Source organism: Crinia signifera, chromosome 1 (assembly GCF_055691185.1).
Source record: "Crinia signifera chromosome 1, ASM5569118v1, whole genome shotgun sequence".
Taxonomy (NCBI): Eukaryota; Metazoa; Chordata; class Amphibia; order Anura; family Myobatrachidae; genus Crinia; species Crinia signifera.
Window position 1 is genome coordinate 285798157 of NC_139217.1, and position 19278 is coordinate 285817434.

The 19278-nt window shown below is 42.7% G+C and overlaps 2 protein-coding genes across 10 annotated transcripts in view; one reads left to right on the forward strand and one right to left on the reverse strand.

Moving 5' to 3' along the window:
• The window catches only part of LOC146075713 (uncharacterized), a 40649-nt gene extending 32952 nt beyond the window's left edge, over nt 1–7697 (reverse strand). The window contains exon 1 of one of the 3 annotated variants that reach the window (XM_083185242.1): nt 7224–7697. In XM_083185242.1, coding sequence (XP_083041368.1) covers nt 7224–7276 — 53 coding nt within the window. In that variant the 5' untranslated portion in view covers nt 7277–7697. Of the gene's footprint in view, nt 1–4751 lie in introns of all 3 variants that reach the window. The other 2 variants (XM_083185232.1, XM_083185223.1) reach the window with 2 other exon arrangements.
• The window catches only part of ELAVL2 (ELAV like RNA binding protein 2), a 230077-nt gene that overhangs the window by 76110 nt on the left and 134689 nt on the right, over nt 1–19278 (forward strand). For 2 of the 7 annotated variants that reach the window (XM_083185266.1, XM_083185291.1), the window contains exon 1: nt 5072–5781. The exons of 1 other annotated variant lie outside the window; for it this stretch is intronic. Coding sequence is in view for 1 of the 6 variants with exons in the window: in XM_083185301.1 (XP_083041427.1) it covers nt 7644–7682 (39 nt within the window). In the remaining 5 variants the exon portion in view is untranslated. Of the gene's footprint in view, nt 1–5071; nt 5782–7441; nt 7683–19278 lie in introns of those variants that run through there. 4 more of the 7 variants (XM_083185283.1, XM_083185301.1, XM_083185310.1 and 1 more) reach the window with 3 other exon arrangements.

The window sequence follows — 19278 nt, forward strand, 5'->3', positions numbered from 1 at the left end:
CAAATTTAATAAGCCAATATGCTTTAATGATTATAGTCTGATTTCCAGCATTTGCCAGCAAATGGTTTATTGTCCTTTGCTTCTATACGTTACCAGATTTGTGTACCCGGTTTTAACTTACTTTGTAACACCCTTTCTTTGTTAGACCACCAAATACAGAAACGGATAGACAATAAGGTCTAAATGAACTAAGATGGGATGTTGCCCATAGCAACCAATCATATCATACCTTATTTATTGAGCCCCTTTGCTATAGGCAACAACTCATCTTCAATAGAACTCCCATCTTAGTAAATTTACTCCTTAGAAACTGGCAGGGTGAATGATCTGTATTATGTTATCACACGTTACATTTCTTTAGTCAATTATTTACACGATTCAGTTTGATGTGCTGACAGTATATTGCTGCAGAAAAAAATGAAATAATTTGGTGATCAGAAACTAATAGAACCATTTTCATTAAGTTTCCCTTATCAAAATCAGGGAAACACTAGGGGTAAATTTACTAAAGCTTCTAAAACTGAAAAAGGATGTTGCCCATAGCAACCAAGTTCTGTTGATCATTTCTTAATTGCATCCTAGAGAAATCAAACAGAGCAATACAATTATTTTTAGGTGCCCATTACTTATCATGCTTGTTGTGCCCAAATGCACCAGTTTTAACCAAAGAAAGCAGCTAAGCCATACTGGAGAGGGTGCTCAAACTACCACTGGGCTCCCATTACTTATAGCCTTTAAAGCAGGCATGTCCAAACTGTGGCCCTCCAGCTGTTGTGAAACTACACATCCCAGCATGCCTTGCCATAGTTTTAGCATTCTCTAATAGCAAAACTGTAGCTAGGCAGGATGGGACTTGTAGTATCACAACAGCTGGAGGGCCATAGTTTGGACATGCCTGCTTTAAAGTGTCACTTTAGCCAGGTACAAGATCATATACTATCTTCAATAATTGCAGTGGGATTATGAAATCATAGTGAATGTTTTTTGGGACTTCCATCACTTCCCATAAGGAAATATTTAATACAAAGTAATATTTTAAGTGTATTGTGGACTTTGTAGGGTAAGGGATAATTCACTGTGGACATTGATGGAGCTGTGGGAGGGTGTGCAGGGGAATGCTTTGTTGTGGAAATTTAAGGAGCAGGAGAGGGGAGAGTGCCTTGAACATTAAAGGGGAGAAAGTGTTGTGCTGTTGTGTACAATGTGGGGGCTGGGAGGGAGTGCTGAATTGGTGCATCTCTTTTTAACTGTACAATATGACTATATGTACATAGCCTGAAGACTGTGTAGGGGGAGGGAACCAGGCCACCATCCAGAGGCGGAACTCTGGGAGGCAATGGAGTCATCTGCCGCAGGGCTCCTGCTCCCAATGGGGCACCTCTCCTCCCCTGTGAGTTTGAATCAGTTAATTGAAAGCCGTTAATATCACTTCTGTGGCTGACTCTACCTCCTAACATCATTTTTGCAAGTTTCACACCCTGTATCTCTTACTGGAGACAGACACCTTACTGAATTAACTATTGGGGGGGCACCAATATTTATCTTGCCTCCGGGCAACTGGGACGAACTTACGCCACTGCCACCATCACTTGATGCAGACACTCAAAGGACATGGTCATCCAGGAGAGAAGACTCTCGGCATCTGATGCAGGTAAGGGGTATGGTCTTGATTTTATATATGTACTCAGTGTGGCAGAAATAAGGGATGTGGCTTGCAAGGACAGAATACCTTGTAAAGCCATAACCCTTGTAGTGAGGTCCTACCTCCTTTTCTGGAAGCACACTCCTCTTGTACATGCAAATATAGCCAGTCACAAGGCTCCCCACTGCCCTATTGTTGTGCTCCCCATAATTTTTTCTTGGATCCGCCGCCCTGCCTGTCCAGGATTTCAGAGCACTGGCCCACACACCACCTCCTCCCAGCCAGCTACTGCTCTGCATGGGACGATTTACCTGCCAGCAGCTCTTGCAGGAAGAAATGAAGTGAAGCAAGGCCCTATGTAGTGATCCTTACATGAGGTAGAAACAGGGCCAGTTACACAGACTATGCAGTTGAGTAAGGTGCCATAGTGATCAGGGCGCTGACAGTGTCTTCCCTATGACTGTCGGTCCCCATGATTACTATGGCGCCTTACTGTGCGAGGAGTCGGTGACAGCTGGACAGAGAGAGCAGTAAGCAGCCTAGAGGTATTCAGAGCAGGTCCGTGGCTATTTGATATATTACGCCGGTTCGAGAGCCAATCGGAGCTCAGTCTGGCAGCCAATCAAATCAGAGCTGGCACAAGATTTCAAATAGCTGCAGACCTGCTCTGAACACCTCCAGGCTGCTCACTGCTCTCTGTCCAGCTGTCATCACTCTCTTCCTCGCCGGTGGCAAACAGCATTTTACTCCCCCGTGGCATAGAACATGTAACCTCTGGCATCGAGCATGTAGGTAAGTAGCACTTATGTGTCATAATATGTATTGGACATTATGGTGTGTGGTACAATGTCCAATGGACATTATTGTGTGCCTAATCCTGGCACAGTGTGTTTAAAAGGGGCTCTAGCTGGTGCAGTGTGTATACAGTAAGTGAAATTACTGTGTAGTGTAATGTGAATTGGTACTATTATGTGGCCAAGTTTTGATGAGCACCTCCAGCTCGTACTGTACGCCTTATTAAGTAGCAATCAATACTCCACCTACATTGTAGCGCCACCTACAATATCAACATGGGTGGTGCTCAAATATATGTTTTCTTACCCAAAAAAATTTGTCTCAGGCCGGCCCGGAGCAGAAGCTGACTGGCAAGAGGCGGAGGAGAAAGACCCTTATATGCCATACACCGAATGAACAGGCATAGTAAAAAAAATGATTAAAGCAAAGATCAAGTTCATACAACATAAGGAAAACACATACTGTAATAGGACTCTGCCCTTGAACATGACCAAGACAAGAGAATCATGCATCCTTTCATGATTTTCTTTGGTATATGCCTACCAGGGTGAAATAACTTACAGCATGTAAGTTATTTCACCCTGGTAGGCATATACCAAAGAAAATCACTGCTTTTCATTGTTCAGAGAACAAAAACACCTAACAATGTTTTTTGTTCCTTTACTGCTCTTGTGGGACGTTTAAAAACGTTTCTCTGAATCATGGATCTGGATTCCAGCATACAAAAAGGCGAGGCTTTAGCTACTGGGAAAAGCAGCAGCACGCACTGTCCATGGTACTGAAACGGAAAGCACTCTTGCCTAGGAACATACAGCTTCAGATAGAAGTATTCAGAGATAACAAGTTTGTGTTCAAACAATGAAAAAGTAATATTTATAGACTTTATTTTCCGTAATAAAGACAGTGAGAAATAATGCCATTTTAAGGGACCATTTTTTATTCTGATACATAGTAATTCTCAAATAAAGCATTCAGATCCAATATGTGCCTACAAACACAGCTTTCTGTACACACTGCTTAATTTACTAAGAGGACTTTATAATAAAAGGAGTATAATCAAAATCTAGAATAAACTTTGTTTACTTGTATAAGCTTTATGGGGAACATTTGACTACAAGTATATGGACAGATGGGGTCTCTCCAAGATCTCACTTTTGCTATATAAAACGGAAATCATTCCAAATTCTGATTCTTCATATACAGTAGAAATACTGCAAACAACGTGGGAGAAAGTATGCCAAATTATTGACCCTCTTTAATTTGGTAAGGGGTGGTCTACCATGAGTGATCAACCCCTTTGAAACGACCCACTCTAAGAAGAGCTACCACCTTGCCAGTCTCCCCTCACAAAGAAAGCAAAAGGACACTGGTGACTGCAACTATCAGATCTTATCTTAGCTAGTTTAGATTATGCCGAGTGCACGCTTGGCTACTGTAGTGTCAGAAATCATATAGAAGTACCAATGTAAATATTAAATATTGTATTGCAGAGATTTAAACAAAGACAAATAAGCAGGCTACAGTGGGAAGCCTGGATTTGAGTTGAAGCTCATAGACAAAGCTGTCCGTTAATTATTAATGTGTATTGAAGGGCATTTTAAAGGAAAAACGATTTGGCATTTGCGTTTTACAAGTGCATGCTTGTCTACTCTAGCGGAAGCATAAAAAAAAAAAAGAAAAAAAAAAGAGGGGGGCACATGATAAGCATTTTGTACAAAGACACAATATCGTCATTACCATGTTGCAAAACCTTGTAGAAGGCGTAAAATTATAATGATTTTTGACTATACATACGCTGACACAGGAACACAGGTCAAACAGTTGACATTGAGCATTGGAAGTCTGCTGTACCCAAGGCACATGCAGGTGTGTGGTTACATTATAAACAATAACATAATAGCAGCAACCCACCGCCGGGTAGCACATCTAAACATAGCTACTGTATAGCTGATTGTCCATAATATACAGTAGGCTGATGTTTTGGTTGATGCTCGATGGAAGCTGCTGATCCCCATGTTAAACTGTGTCTGGTCCGGAGCTACGCCCCTTCTAGAAAGATTCACTGAAGTGCAGCCATCATTAGACTTGCGGAGGAGAATCAGGGCAGCAGCAGTTTGCTTCCTCCCATCCTTCTGTAGTCTCACTACACCCAGCGCTACTGCTCCTATTATACCAATATCGAAGTCATAATACAAATGAAAACATCAATACAAAGAATAAAACCATATAGGAGCATTCTGGCTACTGCTACATTAGCGCTCCATCAACGAAGTTACATACAGATAAGAGGAATAAACGTATGATCAGCAATTACTGTATGCTTGCTGAGTGGCTGCAGCAGAAACAGGCTACCAGTCCTGCGTGACCTTGATACGTCCTTGGATGTCGGAGTTCTCTCCAAATAAAATAAACAAAAAAAAAAAAAAACCCGTAATGCATCCCACTCTTCATATAAAGCTTTATTCATAGGTAATGATCAGTGGTTAGTTGCTTTCACGGCCCTTCAAATTCCTCCAAGAGCTAATAGGATGAAATGGACACACACCCCCCTCCGCTGCCCACCCTGGGTGTGCGTGCAGTTGTGGGCGTGAGCAGCCCTCTCCAACAGGAGCTCAGCAGCTTCTGAGTAACCGGAGCGCCAGAAGCAGCAAAGCGAGCAGGTGTCTGCAGCTGTAGCAGCATAGCTAGTAGTAGTGGTGGTGGTGGGAAGGGAGCAGGGATCGCCGGTTGCATAGGCTCGTGTGGAAGGCTTCTTCATAAGCGTTGCTATAAACCCACCACACCTCCCCTTTTCCCAAGCCCCACTCCCCTTTATAATTTTTCACCCCTATTATTTTATATAAGCGACCTTCCCACCCGATTTTTCTCTCCCCCTCCCCATTTTTTTTTTTTTTTTTTGTAAGTGCAGCGGGTCCTAGAGGATGCAGCAGATTTTCTCTGCAGTCACCAATTCAAATAAGAGAGATCACAGTAAAGCGGAAATATTCATAATAAAAAGCAGGGCACACTGACACACACTGGCTCTGTAACGCCTTAATATATATATCCCGGTTTCTTTGTTTGCATCCTTAGTTTAGATTAGCAGCAGCAAGCATATAGCTGCTCTTTCAGTTTTTTTTTATTTTGATTGTTTTTATTTTGAGTCATCTTGTATTATTGAAGAGGTCACGTTCATTTTGTGCGTTTGTATTAGAGCTGTGGGCAATTTAGCCTTTTGCTACAAAAATAATTATATTTATATATGTATATATATATATATATATAAATATATAGGGGAGACGTGCATCTGAAGTCCGCTTTACTTCCATATTGAGGACCGCATCCTTCAGAACTGACAACTAAAGGTAAGTTGGAGAATTTTTCCCTTTGCAGAGTTGCATGCAGGATAACAGAATACACATCAAGCAGTTATTGTCCGTAGCGAGGTTAGAAGAATGAAATCATGCAAGTGTCGCTCATTCGAATTATTATCCTAGTTTATTTTTGGCATGGTGACATTTAGCAAAGAAATATTAGCAGGTACAAATGAACTACTATACATAACACATTAAACTATTTACACCATATATTAGAAATGATCAATCTGTTGTATTTAGAGGTGCAAGGTTGACCGTTACCAGAGTCCACTATTGGGCTAGTTTCTTTTACATTAGCTCAGGCATGTCTGCAAGTGTCTTTCTGTATATACTACGTTTTTATGAGCATCTTGTTTCACATAGTGTAAATATTTGGGAAACTCATGATATGGAGAGGTCTATTGTGAAGCATCGGTGGAAAGGATTGCATTAGATTTCCTGGAGTAGATGGACTAAAAGTTGCCCGTTTGGCATCCTTGCAATAGTGCGAGCTTGTGTGGATATGTAACTAACCATTTTCTATTGCTTCCAATAGTGATTGATCATTTGCGTTTGAAAATAACTTTTATCCGTAGAATGTATAAATCTGTATTCATTCAATCCACTCAATTTATACATCAATACACCACTTGTCTAATGATGCATCAACCACTTACTCAAAACATCCAAACTTGTTTATAAAACACACTATATAAAAGGAAGCACCACACTTCTATTTTAAAGAGCCATCCTTAACATGATCATTTTGGTAAACATACTGTACAGTATGCGCTTCATGTTGGTTAAGCAATGGTTATTCTCTGTAGTAGGAAACTACTTTACACACTAGCTAGAACAAGCACATTTCTCTGTAATAGCATTTTTTCAGCCTGCTCATGATTAAGTTTAGAGCAGTGGTTCCCAACCTTGGTCCTCAAGTACCCCAACAATGCACGTTTTCCAGGTCACCCAGCAGGTGCACTCATTCACAGGCACATTTTAAAAGATCACAGGTGAAGCTAATTATTTTACCTGTGATTCTGTGTGGAGATCTGCAAAATGTGAACTGTTGGGGGTCCATGAGGAACGAGGCTCAGAACCACTGGTTTAGATCATCTCTATATTGATTGGAAATGTTTGTACAAAAGGTGGAGATATACAGTATCAATAACTTGTGCTAATGATTTCACTTAGTTTTATGTAATTATTGTAGAGGATTACTCTATGGAACAATCTAAATCATTGCGAATATGGCAAAAGGGCCAAATTGCATACATATTAATGATAATTGGCAACACGAGGCCTTATCAGTGCCATTCTTGCAGAGTTAGGAGGCGGTAGTAGTGCTGTACCCAAGCAATGCAGATTTTGTGTCGGAGGATAAAATGGAGAAACTTATTTTGTATTTAACAAGCAGAAACAAAACTGAAGTAGTGGTGAGTGCTACAAACCAGCCATAGCTGATGCTTGCCATATTCATGCAGCTTCCCCAAACGTGGTCCATGTACACAGGTCCCGGCGCTTGCACGCACGGCTTCCAGGCCAGGTGTGATCAGTCAGACATTGATTACGGACACCTGAGTGAGGCGCGCTGCGGCGTTACTACCCATTTCCAAACATCCAAGGATAACGTTCCACTGGCCCCGCCTCGGTGACGTCACAGATAAAAGCTATATCTTGCCCTCGCGGGCAGCTGTTCCCGGCTAGTGGCCTAACAGTTAAGTGGTGCGCACGGAGAGCGGGAGTAGGGCTTTCGCCCCCCCCAGCCATTCCCAACAGGCCGCTGCCCAGTGCTCCCTTCGTTCGCGCTCCTGGATAGTCTGTGCTGCGACGCGATTCTTCATCAGGCATTCCATCTCCACAGTACCCGGATGCTGAGAAGACACAGCCGCCTTGGACAACATAGACATGTGAGTGGCAGTGTAAGGAGGGCGTGAGAGCTGTGCGAATTAACACATGTGACGCGTGTTTGATCTTTGGTACCGCTGGTACTTGTAGTGCTTGTCTGCACGTGACGCGGGCCCATGGGGTGCTTGAGCTGCCGCCCTTATTTGCCTGCCTACGCGCGGGAAGGGACGCCACGTGCGCGCTTATAGTGTGGTGGGAGGAAGTAGGGGAAGCCTCTTTATTCTTTCTAAAACCTCGTTGCCGCTCCCCGGCACTCCTGCCCACGTATCAAGTTGCCATGGTCTGGTGGCATGTAACGCGCCTCCTTGGGCCTCTCCCTCAGGGCTATACACGGCTGGCAGACATGGCGTTGTAAGTGCTGTGAAGCCATGATAGTGTATGCTTAGTATGTGTAATTCCATAACCGGCGCTAGAGACCCTTCTGAGGGCTGCGTAGACTGCCTCACAAGCTTAAAAAAAGCAGCCCGGTTATCTAAAGCTACACTTGTTCCAAGTTTAAATTTTTGCGTGTGTCCTTTTTTTTTGTCTCCCTTTTGGACAGATGTATTAAGCCTGGAGAAGAAATAAACTTGAGATAAAGTACCAGCCAATGACATACCTCCCAACATGACCCTCTCCAGGAGGGACACAATACTCTGCTACTGGACTTCCTCCTTATTGCATGATTACCTTCATCTGTGTTGAGCAGGTATTGATAAGAAAGCTGCTTCACTACAGGTGACGGCAATCATACATTAACAGGGAATTGCAGAGCAATGTATCCATCCTGGAGAGGGTCATATTGGGAGGTATGCAATGAACCGTGGTGCAGATGTATTAAGCCTTAATAAGGGCTAAATGCAAGGGTGATAAAGAGAGATAAATGTCCAGCCAATCAGCTCCTTACTGACTTTTTTCAAACACAGCCTGTAACATGGCAGTTAGGAGGTGATTGGCTGGACATTTATCTCGCTTTATCACTCTTGCATTTATATATTGATGTGTGCCAGAGATACATAACAGGAGATTCAGCACAAGAGATTTCACTCTTGTGGCTCATTTCAGACAATGAGCCACATACAGAGAGATTTGTGTCAGAGATTCATAATGGGAGATTCATAATGGGAGATTCAGCACGGGAGATTTCAAATCTGTCACGACTGTCACAGCCGCACATGCCATCAACTGCACTATATATATATATATAAATATATACATACATACACACATAATGAAACAATAAATGGATACTGGCTGCTGAAAATAAATGTCATTAGTGGAACAGTGACTTCCCCCCCCAAACATTTCATAGTTGGTGGTAGTCTCCCCCATAAAAAGTTTTAATCGTCGGTGGTATAGTGTGGCATCCCCCTCTCCCCTCAACCGTTGGTGGCACAGTGTAAAAAAAAATATAGTATATACTTACCAACTCCGGTGTCTACCAGTGTCGCGTCCTCTCACTGCAGCTTCCATCTGACTGCAGAGGGCGGGCGCGGCACCCGGCAGGTCCAGGAAGCGTCTCTTCAGCTGGGCTCCGGCGGGGCTTCAAGGTCGGTGGCAGTGGGGCTTCATCTGGGCAGCGTGCTCCGGCATGACAGTCGATCAGATGGCCCTGCTCATCCCCGCGCCACACATGCGGGAGATGAGCAGGAGCTTCTGAGCGACTGTTATGAATTGACTGACCGGGCCATTCTGAATCTTGTGCAGATTCAGAACGGCGGGGGCGAGCATGTAAATCGCTGTGTGTGCTATATACACAGCGATTTACATGCATTTTCAGGCATTTTCTGAGCGATTTAGTAAAATTGCTCAGAAAGTGCCTGAAAATTGTGCTGTGTGTGGGGCCCTTAAATACATCTGTCCCTATGTTTGAAAATGACAGTTGGGAGTTGATTGGTTGGTGCTTTTATTTTATCTCCTTTCACTTTATCTCCAGTTTATCTTATAAATGCAAGGGTGAAAAAGAGAGATAAACGTCCAGCCAATCAGCTCCTTACTGACTTTTTTCAAACACAGGGTGGGATTCTCTAATCTAAATATGCGGTAAAAACAAAGTTAACCTTTTTTGCTGCGGGGGGCGGGCGCGCCGCCCTGAATGGATCCCTGCTGCCTTGCGCCGACCCGTGTCCGGGCAGCCCAGATCTGTGACCTCATCCTCCCTGCACTGAAAATCATCTTCCGGGTAAGGGAGGGACGGGGGAGCCGCCGGACCCATTGCGCAAAGCTGGCTCACCACAAAGGACAGCTCTTAAGAGCTGTCCTTTGTGGTGAGCCAGCTTTGCGCAATGGGTCCGGCGCGCCGCCCTGAATGGATCCCTGCTGCCTTGCGCCGACCCGTGTCCGGGCAGCCCAGATCTGTGACCTCATCCTTCCTGCACTGAAAATCATCTTCCGGGTAAGGGAGGGACGGGGGAGCCGCCGGACCCATTGCGCAAAGCTGGCTCACCACAAAGGACAGCTCTTAAGAGCTGTCCTTTGCCATAATTATCGCATATGTTAGAGCATATGCGATAATTATGTGGGCGAAGGACGGGCGCGGATGTTAGAGCATCCTGCCCACAACATGTAACATGGCAGTTAGGAGGTGATTGGCTGGTTGTTTATCTCTTTATCACCCTTGCATTTATCTCTTGTTAAAGCTAAATACATCTGCCCCATTATGATGAATAAAAATGTTTTCTTGGCAGTTTTCACTTGGTGCTCAAAGGGTTAATGTTACTCCTTGGGTCAATCCAACTATATATGTAGGGTGTGCCATGCTGTCATTGCTGAACATGGCACCTGAATCTGCACAAAATTGTTCACAATTCTATGGGGTAGGGAGCACTTATGTGGAAGCTCAGGCTGCTGTGATAGGGGTGGACATCGCATTGCAATCTTTTACTACCATCTGTGTTTTTGAATGGTAAAACTACCATCAAAACAATAGCAGCATTCTGGTATTTGATGTTATGATGGTCCCGCCCCCCAGCCAGCCACACTGCTTATGCACATGTGTGGCCACTGCTGAAGATGTTTGTGCATGTGTAAATTTGGCTTTTTTGCGCATGGGCAAGTCATATTAATGTTTTTTTCTATCAAATTCTTTTGATGAGATGGTCAGTGACATTGCATCAAAGATTTGCTGGTGGATGCCCATCCCTATGCTGTGATGGTTTGGACATGTGAGAAACTCACCCACAATTGTATTATGTGTGTGTATGTATAAAAAAAAAATCTCAAAGCCGTAGAATAAAAAAATAAAATAAAAAAAAAAAACAGCTGATTTTGCACTTACTTTGATTTGAGTATTCTTTGCTTGGTAAACATACTACTAATACCCCTTTCACATCGCCGACACGTTTTAAAAACCGGTATTTTAAAACGGTAATTAAAACGGGTCAGAGCCTTAACATTGCCGCAGATTACCGTTTTAAATACCGGTTAAGTCTCATTCAACATAGCAGTCAAACAGTTTCAACCCGAACACTTTTTTAAAGCCAGAGTGTCAACATTGCCTGTCATTTTAAAGGGGACAGCCTATCACTGCTCTGTAGCTTGTGTTGTTTGCCTGAAATACCGTTTCAGACACATTGTACACATTCACATTGCTCAAAAAACGGCAAGGAACCGTGTAGGACTCTGCTTTTTACACGGTTCGAAATACCAGTTAACTTTAAACGGTAAATCGGCTCTGGTGCATTCACAGTGCAGGCTTAAACGTTTTAAAATGAAAAAAAAAATCGGCAATTTACCGTTTTAAAAGTGCGATGTGAAAGGGGTATAAAGGGTGTTACTGATAGTCCAGGGAATGTGTAATTTAGTAAAGCCAAACAAAAATATATCTTGATAGATTCTAGCTACAGTATAATCTTATTTCTGTTGTAAATGGGTTTTATTCTTTCTCACTTAATTTAGTCAGCATCTTTCACCCGCAAAGGCACAACCACTCTCTAATGGACAAAACCATATGCACTGCAGGTGGGGCTGATGTAACATGTGCAGAGAGTTAGATGTGGGTGGGGTTTGTACTTCAAACGGATACATACATATATACAGATGGAGCCGGGCTCCCTCTTGCTGGCGAATCGCCAGACTGTCTCCGCTGGCGATCCGCTAGCAGCCCGGCGCTCCATCTGACTGAGACGCGCGTCCCAGTTTCTGGGCGGCGGGAACCTGTCCGTCTCCGCTTCAGGGAGACGGACAGATTTAGGGGGGGTTGTGGTGGGGACCCCGGGTGACAGCCGGCGGGGACCCGGGGGAAGTGCCGTTGGAAGGGGACGCGCGCGCATCCCCTTTTGCAGAGCAGATGGCAGCTGGCGATTCTGCCGCCATACCCTGCAAAGACAAGGCCGGCTCCATCTGTATACGAATTGTGAAGGTACAACACTTACATAGTAGGTTAGGCTGAATAAAGACTTGCGTCCATCTAGTTCAACGTATGTTTAAAGTAGCTTATCCCTTGTTGTACTGTATGTTCTGATATTTTAAAGACAGATTATGTTACTTATTCATACCCATTGATGTTTTTAACCAATAAATGTTTCTCCAGCCTTATTTTAAATGTATTTATAGTGTCTGCCGACACCACTTCTCCAGGAAGAGCGTTCCAAAGTTTGACTGCTCTGACTGTAAAGAATTTTTTTCTTATAGATGAACAAAATCTTTTCTCTTCTAATCTAAACTCGTGCCCTCGCGTCCTAGATTCCTTTCTAGTAGAAAAAAGGGTTTTTGACAGTTCCTTATATTGGCCCCTAATATATTTATACATGTTGAGCATATCCCCCCTTAAACGTCTTTTCTCTAGTGTAAATAGTCCCAAATTGTTAAATCTCTCATAGCTTAAATTTTCCATTCCCCTAATATGCTTTGTTGCTCTTCTTTGGATTTTTTCTAATTCTATGATGTTTTTTTTATAATGCGGTGCCATGAACTGCAATGCGTATTCGAGGTGCGGTCTAACCAATGATTTGTACAGAGGCATAATTACTTTTGAGTCCCTAGTTTCCATGCCCCTTTTATTACATGCGAACATTTTGTTGGCCTTTTTTGTTGCTATATTACATTGAGCACTACACCCCAGTTTGTTGTCTATTTAGATCCTTTTCGAGTACTGATTTACCCAATTCATCCCACTTAGGTTATAACTAGCACACTGGTTATGTCTCCCAAGGTGCATGACCTTGCATTTGTTCACATTGAACCTCATCTTCCACTTTTTTGCCCACTCATCTAGATCATTTTGAAGCGTGGTGACATCTTCTGATGATTTAATAACTCTGCTCAGTTTTGTATCATCTGCAAAGATGGATACATTGCTGAGTAACCCTATCCCAATATTGTTAATAAAAATGTTAAATAAAATGGGCCCAAGAACCGAACCCTGTGGCACTCCACTTAGTACTGGTATCATATTAAATACGGCAGTGTTCACGACCACTCTTTGTTCTCTATTACACAGCCAGTTCCCTAACCATCTACAGATATTTGCCCCTAATCCCATGTCCTTCATTTTATTTATCAACCTCTTGTGTGGTACTATGTCGAAGGCTTTAGCAAAATCTAGGAAAATCACATCTACAGTGTTTCCATTATCAAGGTTTTTGCTAACCTCTTCATAGAAACCAAGTAGATTAGTTTGGCATGAACGATTTTTCACGAACCCATGATGGTTATTACTGAGTAAACTATGAAGGTCTAAATATTCCTGGATACCATCTCTCAAAAATCCTTCAAATAGTTTATCCACTATTGATGTTAAACTAACAGGTCTGTAATTAGCGGGATCCTCCTTTTTTCCTGTTTTGAATATTGGCACTACCTCTGCTATTCTCCAGTCTTTTGGTACTTTTCCTGATGATAGTGAATTATCAAAGATATAATGTAGAGGGGAAGCTAATTCCTTCCTTAATTCCATTAGTACCCTAGGATGAATCCCATCTGGCCCAGGTGATTTATTTGTTTTGATTTTGCTGAGCCTCAATATTATTTCCTCGGTAGAGAATTCAATATTGAGATCCGGCTTGTTCATCCCATTTGTGGTATGTGTGTGTTCCACAGTCTGCTCTCCCTTAGTAAACACTGATAAGAAGAACTCATTTAACAGTTCTGCTTTTCCCTTGTCCTACGTTTACTATTTATGTATTTGAAAAACTTCTTGGGGTTAGTTTTACTTTCAGTGGCTATGCGCTCTTCATAATCCCTTTTAGCTACTTTGATTGCCCCTTTGCTAATTTTGTTTGATTCTTTGTATTTGGTGAACGCCTCCTCATTTAAGTTATTTTTATGGAATTTAAATGCTCTTGTTTTATTGTTGATTGCTGACCAAACTTTTTTGTCCAACCATGGTGGCTTTTTTTAATTGAATTTACCCTTAGTTACTTTAGGAATGTATTTAATAGTTAATGATTCGAGTATATTTTTTTAGAGTATCCCACATTTCCTCAGCATTTATCCCCTCAAAAACTGTTTCCCACACAATTCTTTTTAGGGCTTCTCTGAATAATTCGAAGTTAGCTTTTCTGAAGTTTAGTATTTTTGACGATCCTTTATGATGTAATTTACTGAAGTTGATTTACAGTGAAACCATATTGTGGTCACTGTTCCCTAGGTGTTCAATTACTTTTGTGTTTGAAACTAAATCTATGTTATTTGTTAAAACCAAATCCAATAATGCCTTATTACGAGTTGGAGCTTCTACCGTTTGTGTGATAAACTGGTCTTTAAGCTTAGGAACCCACTGCTTCTTGCTGTTTTACATGTTTCGTTTTTCAAATCAATATCAGGTAAATTAAAATCACCCATAATTAATACCTGACCCTGATCTGATGATTGTTTGATTTGGTTTAAAAGAAGAGACTCCTCCCCTTCATTTATGTTCTTTGGTCTATAGCATACCTCTATTAAAGTTCTGTTATTAGTTTTTTTGTTATTGTCGGTTATCTCTGCCCACACTGCCTCTGTCTAGTCTTCCTCTGTACCTGTTCTCATGTCTTTCTCACACAATGTAAAGTTATTTTTTACATATAGGCACACCCTACCGCCCTTTCTATTTTCCCTGTCTTTTCTGTAGAGTGTATATCCCTCCATGCATAATGCTCAATTGTGCGACTCGTTACACCATGTTTCTGTAATACAATAATGTCATAATTGTCCCTAGTGACCACAGTTTCAAGTTCTCCGATTTTACCTGCTAAGCTTCTTGCATTTGCCAGTAGGCATTTTAATTTGTATTAGTTTATTTTTATTTGCTTCCCTAACATTGTGTTGGATCTCTCCTCTGGACTTATTTGTATTCCTTACTAACTTCCTTGTACCCACCTCCCCCTTAGTAGATTCTCTACAGGCCTCCCCACCATTCCCACTGTCTGACCTATTTACAGTTTTGAAACTTCTTCCTATGTCGTTAACTCCTTCCCATACACCAAGGTCCATCTGTACTTGCTCAGAAACCACGTATATGCCATTTAATATATTATCGTTTCAAAATTTAATTTGTCATCAGGATACAGATAAAAACACACACACCTTAATATAGATGTACACCGCATGCAGGTCTGGATGGGACCACGCACCCGCCCCTCCGTCCAAAAGGCTGGATGACGTTCTCATCCAGAGACGCACCATCCGGGATGAACAAGGAAACCACGTAAACAAGGACAAAAAGAAATATAGCAGCTGACATTCTGGAAAAAGATACAATATGGGCGGTATTCAATGTGAATACCTGCGAGGTGCAGCAAATTCTTTTTTGGATTCGCTGCACATTCGCCACGTTCCGGAGCCGGCGGGCTCCGGTATTCAACGAGTCAGGGGCAGCGAGCCCCTGACTGGCGAATATGAGCTCCTGCGGCGATTGCCGCAGGGAGCCTGAGGACGGTGCCAGGCAGAGAGATGGTAGTCTCTCTGCCTAGCCCAGACCTTTGTGGGGGGTTAGGTGGGCTCCCCGGGTGCCAGGCAGCCCCCCCGGGGGTGCCAGCAGGGGGGCGTATATTCACTACACACGATCGTAATGATCGTGCAGTGAATATATGAATATGTAATGAGCAGCTCGGCTCCGGCGCCCCCTGCTGGCTGCTGTGTAAAAAAAAAAAAATATTATTTTTAAAATTAAATATATACATGTGCTTACAGCACATGAATAAAAATAGCATGCCCCTCCTCAGAATAAAATTCCTGATTTTTTGACACCAAATGTAAAAAACAAAACACTTTATTTTAAAAGTTCACATTCCACTTCACCATAAAAAGATAGCGATTGCTACTCGGTGAATCATGGCGAAAAAAACCTTCAAATGTATTCGCCATGTGGTCATTGAATAGGGTGATTCACCGTTTTTGTCAGAAATTCGCCAAACAGCACAAATTCGCCATAAAAACCTGGCGAATCAGGCTCATTGAATACCGCCCAATATATCTATTAGTATATCATACTAAGACACAGCTGTAAATCAAATATTACAGGATCAACGGAACACACCTAACAGGAATTGTTCGTTCAGTCCCTGTGGGGAGACAGTGTCTAATTTGTTAATCCACCACGCTTCTCTTTGCAATAAAAGTCATGCTCGATCGCCACCTCTTTTTGGAGGAGGGATGCAATCGATTATGCAGTATCTCAAACTTGACAAGGGATGTTGTTTTTCGGCAATGTGCCTTGATACAGGCTGGTCACTTTTGCCGTTTTCAATAGCGCTGCGGATGGAACACCTGTGCATAGACATTCGTTCTTTGAGTTTCCTTTCCGTTTTGCCCACATAATATAAGCTACATGAGCAAACTATTAAGTAGACAATGAAGGTTGAAATGCAGGTAAAGTGATGTTTAATATTTAAAAGATTTGCCTGTGTGGGGATGGCTAAATGTGTTGCCTTTCAATAAAAATTGACTGGTCACACAAGTACACCTAAAATTGCCTGTTTATTGTGTATCCAGCCATGTACTGCTAGAACTGACAGGTTGATAATTGATGTTGGTTTTAAGTTTTGGCCCTTAGTGAAGCATGGCATCATGTGTTGTCCTGCAAAAGGTAATGTTTTATCACTTTCTAACACAGGCCAGTTCTTTTTAACCGTGGATATAATCGAATTTGAGGCAACATTATATTGGGTCACCATGGGAATTACAATTTAAAGAGTTTTTCTAGGTTTCTTGACACTCAGTAACTCATTCCTATTAAGTTTAAGGACCCGTTCCTCACACTTTAACAGATCTCGTTTGTCATATCCACGCTTACAAAGTTTAGTTATAAACTTATCTAATTGTTGGTTACAAATAGCCTCATCACTGGTAATCCTCCTATACTGCAAAATGTGTGAGTATGGTAAGCTTTTTATTAACTTTACAGGATGACAACTCTGGTTGCAAAATAGTGATGCGGTCTGTGTCTTTAATATAGACAATAGTGACCAACCTATTGTTAGGTTGGCTGATGTCGACATCCAAAAAATGTACATTAGGAAAATGTGTTTCAAAAGTAAATTTGATAAGACTATACAAAGAGTTATGTAATTCAATAAGCTGTTTCAGGACTGATTGGTCCCCTTGCCACAAAACAAACAAATCATCAATAAATCTTTTAAATAATAAACAATTGACTAAAAAAACAGGTTAAAAAAATACATCATGTTCAATGGAAAACATAAATATTTTGATATGATGGATAGTGTTCATTCTAGCACACGCCAACTTTGAGAACACATGCAGTTCCTCTTCCCTGCCTGGGGTGTCGCTGTCTGCTGTGGTGTTTCTAGCACAGGTCTGGTTTGCATATCAGTGCTGATATACAGACAACACTGTGCTAGAATCACTACAGTAGACAGCAACACCCCAGTCAGGGAAGAGGAACTGCATGGGTTTTCAAAGTCGGCGGGTGCTAGAATGAACACTAAGGGCCAGATGTATCAAGCTTCAAAAGTAATAAAATAAAGAGTGATAAACAACCAGCCAATCAGCTCCTGCCTGTTATTTTTCAAACCCAGCCTGTGACATGGCAGGTGGGAGATGATTGGCTGGCTGTTTATCACTCTCCATTTTTTCACTTTTGAAGCTTGATACATCTGGCCCAAATGGAGCTACTGAAGAACCCATTGCGCTTCTGCGTAACTGTAAATAATCATTATTGTGCAGGAAAAATGTGTTATGCTACACAAAATCCATGGATAAAACAAACTCAATTTTGTTGGCTTCGAAATCACTGTGCGACCAAGAATTTCCTGAGAGCCACCAGTCCTAATGAATGCGGGATGACAGTATATAGATTAGTGACATCAATGGTAATGAGGTAACTATTATCAGTGACTTGTAAATAGGGTTGAAGATCTTTCAAAAAGGCAGTGGTATCCAAAAGGAAAGGTTGTCTCTTAATGGTTGTAATAGATCATTGATAAATGTTGCCAGTGGCTGAAGAAGTGAACCTTGTGCTGCAACTATGGGGCGTCCTGGTGGTGGATTGATGCCCCTATGCACTTTTGATAAAGTGTAGAAGACAGGAACTTTGGGTGCAGTTGGTAATAAAATCTTTTTGATGGGCTCAGTGATGATTGCCTGGTCCAAGCCTAATTGTATTATATTGTTAAGTTGGTTCTTACACACCTGCATCGGGTTACTGGTCAATTTCTTATACGTAGATACATCATATAAATATCGCTGAATTTCTCTGTCATAATCTTCAATGTCCTGAAGTACCACCGCTCCCCCCAGATTGGCTGCATGGATAATTAATTTATCGGTACTCTTTACCTAGCACGGCGCCCATCGCGGGCATCGCGGCCATCAAATGCACTAAAAAACGAGTGCGATGCGATGGCCGCGATGCCCGCGATTTCCCATAGGGAACAAGTGTGATTGGACGCGATTTTACTGTTCAATGCCTCAATGCCCGCGATTTTTCCATAGGAAACAATGTTAAATGGGCCACAGAGCCCAAATAGTCCCCCTGAAGTCTGAAATGGCCCCCACAATTGTTAACGCCACCCCACGATCAACATGAACCCGAAGCGTGGCGAGCACAGCAGTACGTGTCCTCCGACCTTTTCATACCCCCACTAGCCACGTCGGCGTGGAGTTGAGAATAGAATAGTGTGGCGAGCGCAGCGAGCCACCGAGCCCGAAGCGTGGCGAGGGGACGCGGATACCTTCACAGGTAAACGCGTCCCTTTGCGGGCTGCACAGGTATCCGCGTCCCCTCGCGGGGCTCGCCACGCTTCGGGCTCGGTTCTATTCTATTCTCAACTCCACGCCGACGTGGATAGTGGGGGTATGAAAAGGTCGGAGGACGCGTACCGCCGCCCCTCGCGGGCTCGCTGCGCTCACCACGCTTCGGGTTCACGTTGATCGTGGGGTGGCGTTAACAATTGTGGGGGCCATTTCAGACTTCAGGGGGACTATTAGGGCTCTGTGGCCCATTTAACATTGTTTCCTATGGAAAAATCGTGGGCATTGAGGCATTGAACAGTAAAATCGCGTCCAATCACACTTTTAACATTGATCCCTATGGGAAATCGCGGACATCGCGTCGCACCCGTTTTTTTAGTGCATGCGATGGCCGCGATGCCCGCAATTTTTTACCCCGATGACCGCGATGGACATCGTGGGCGCCGTGCTAGGTAAAGAGTACCAATTTATCATTAGCCATTAAGT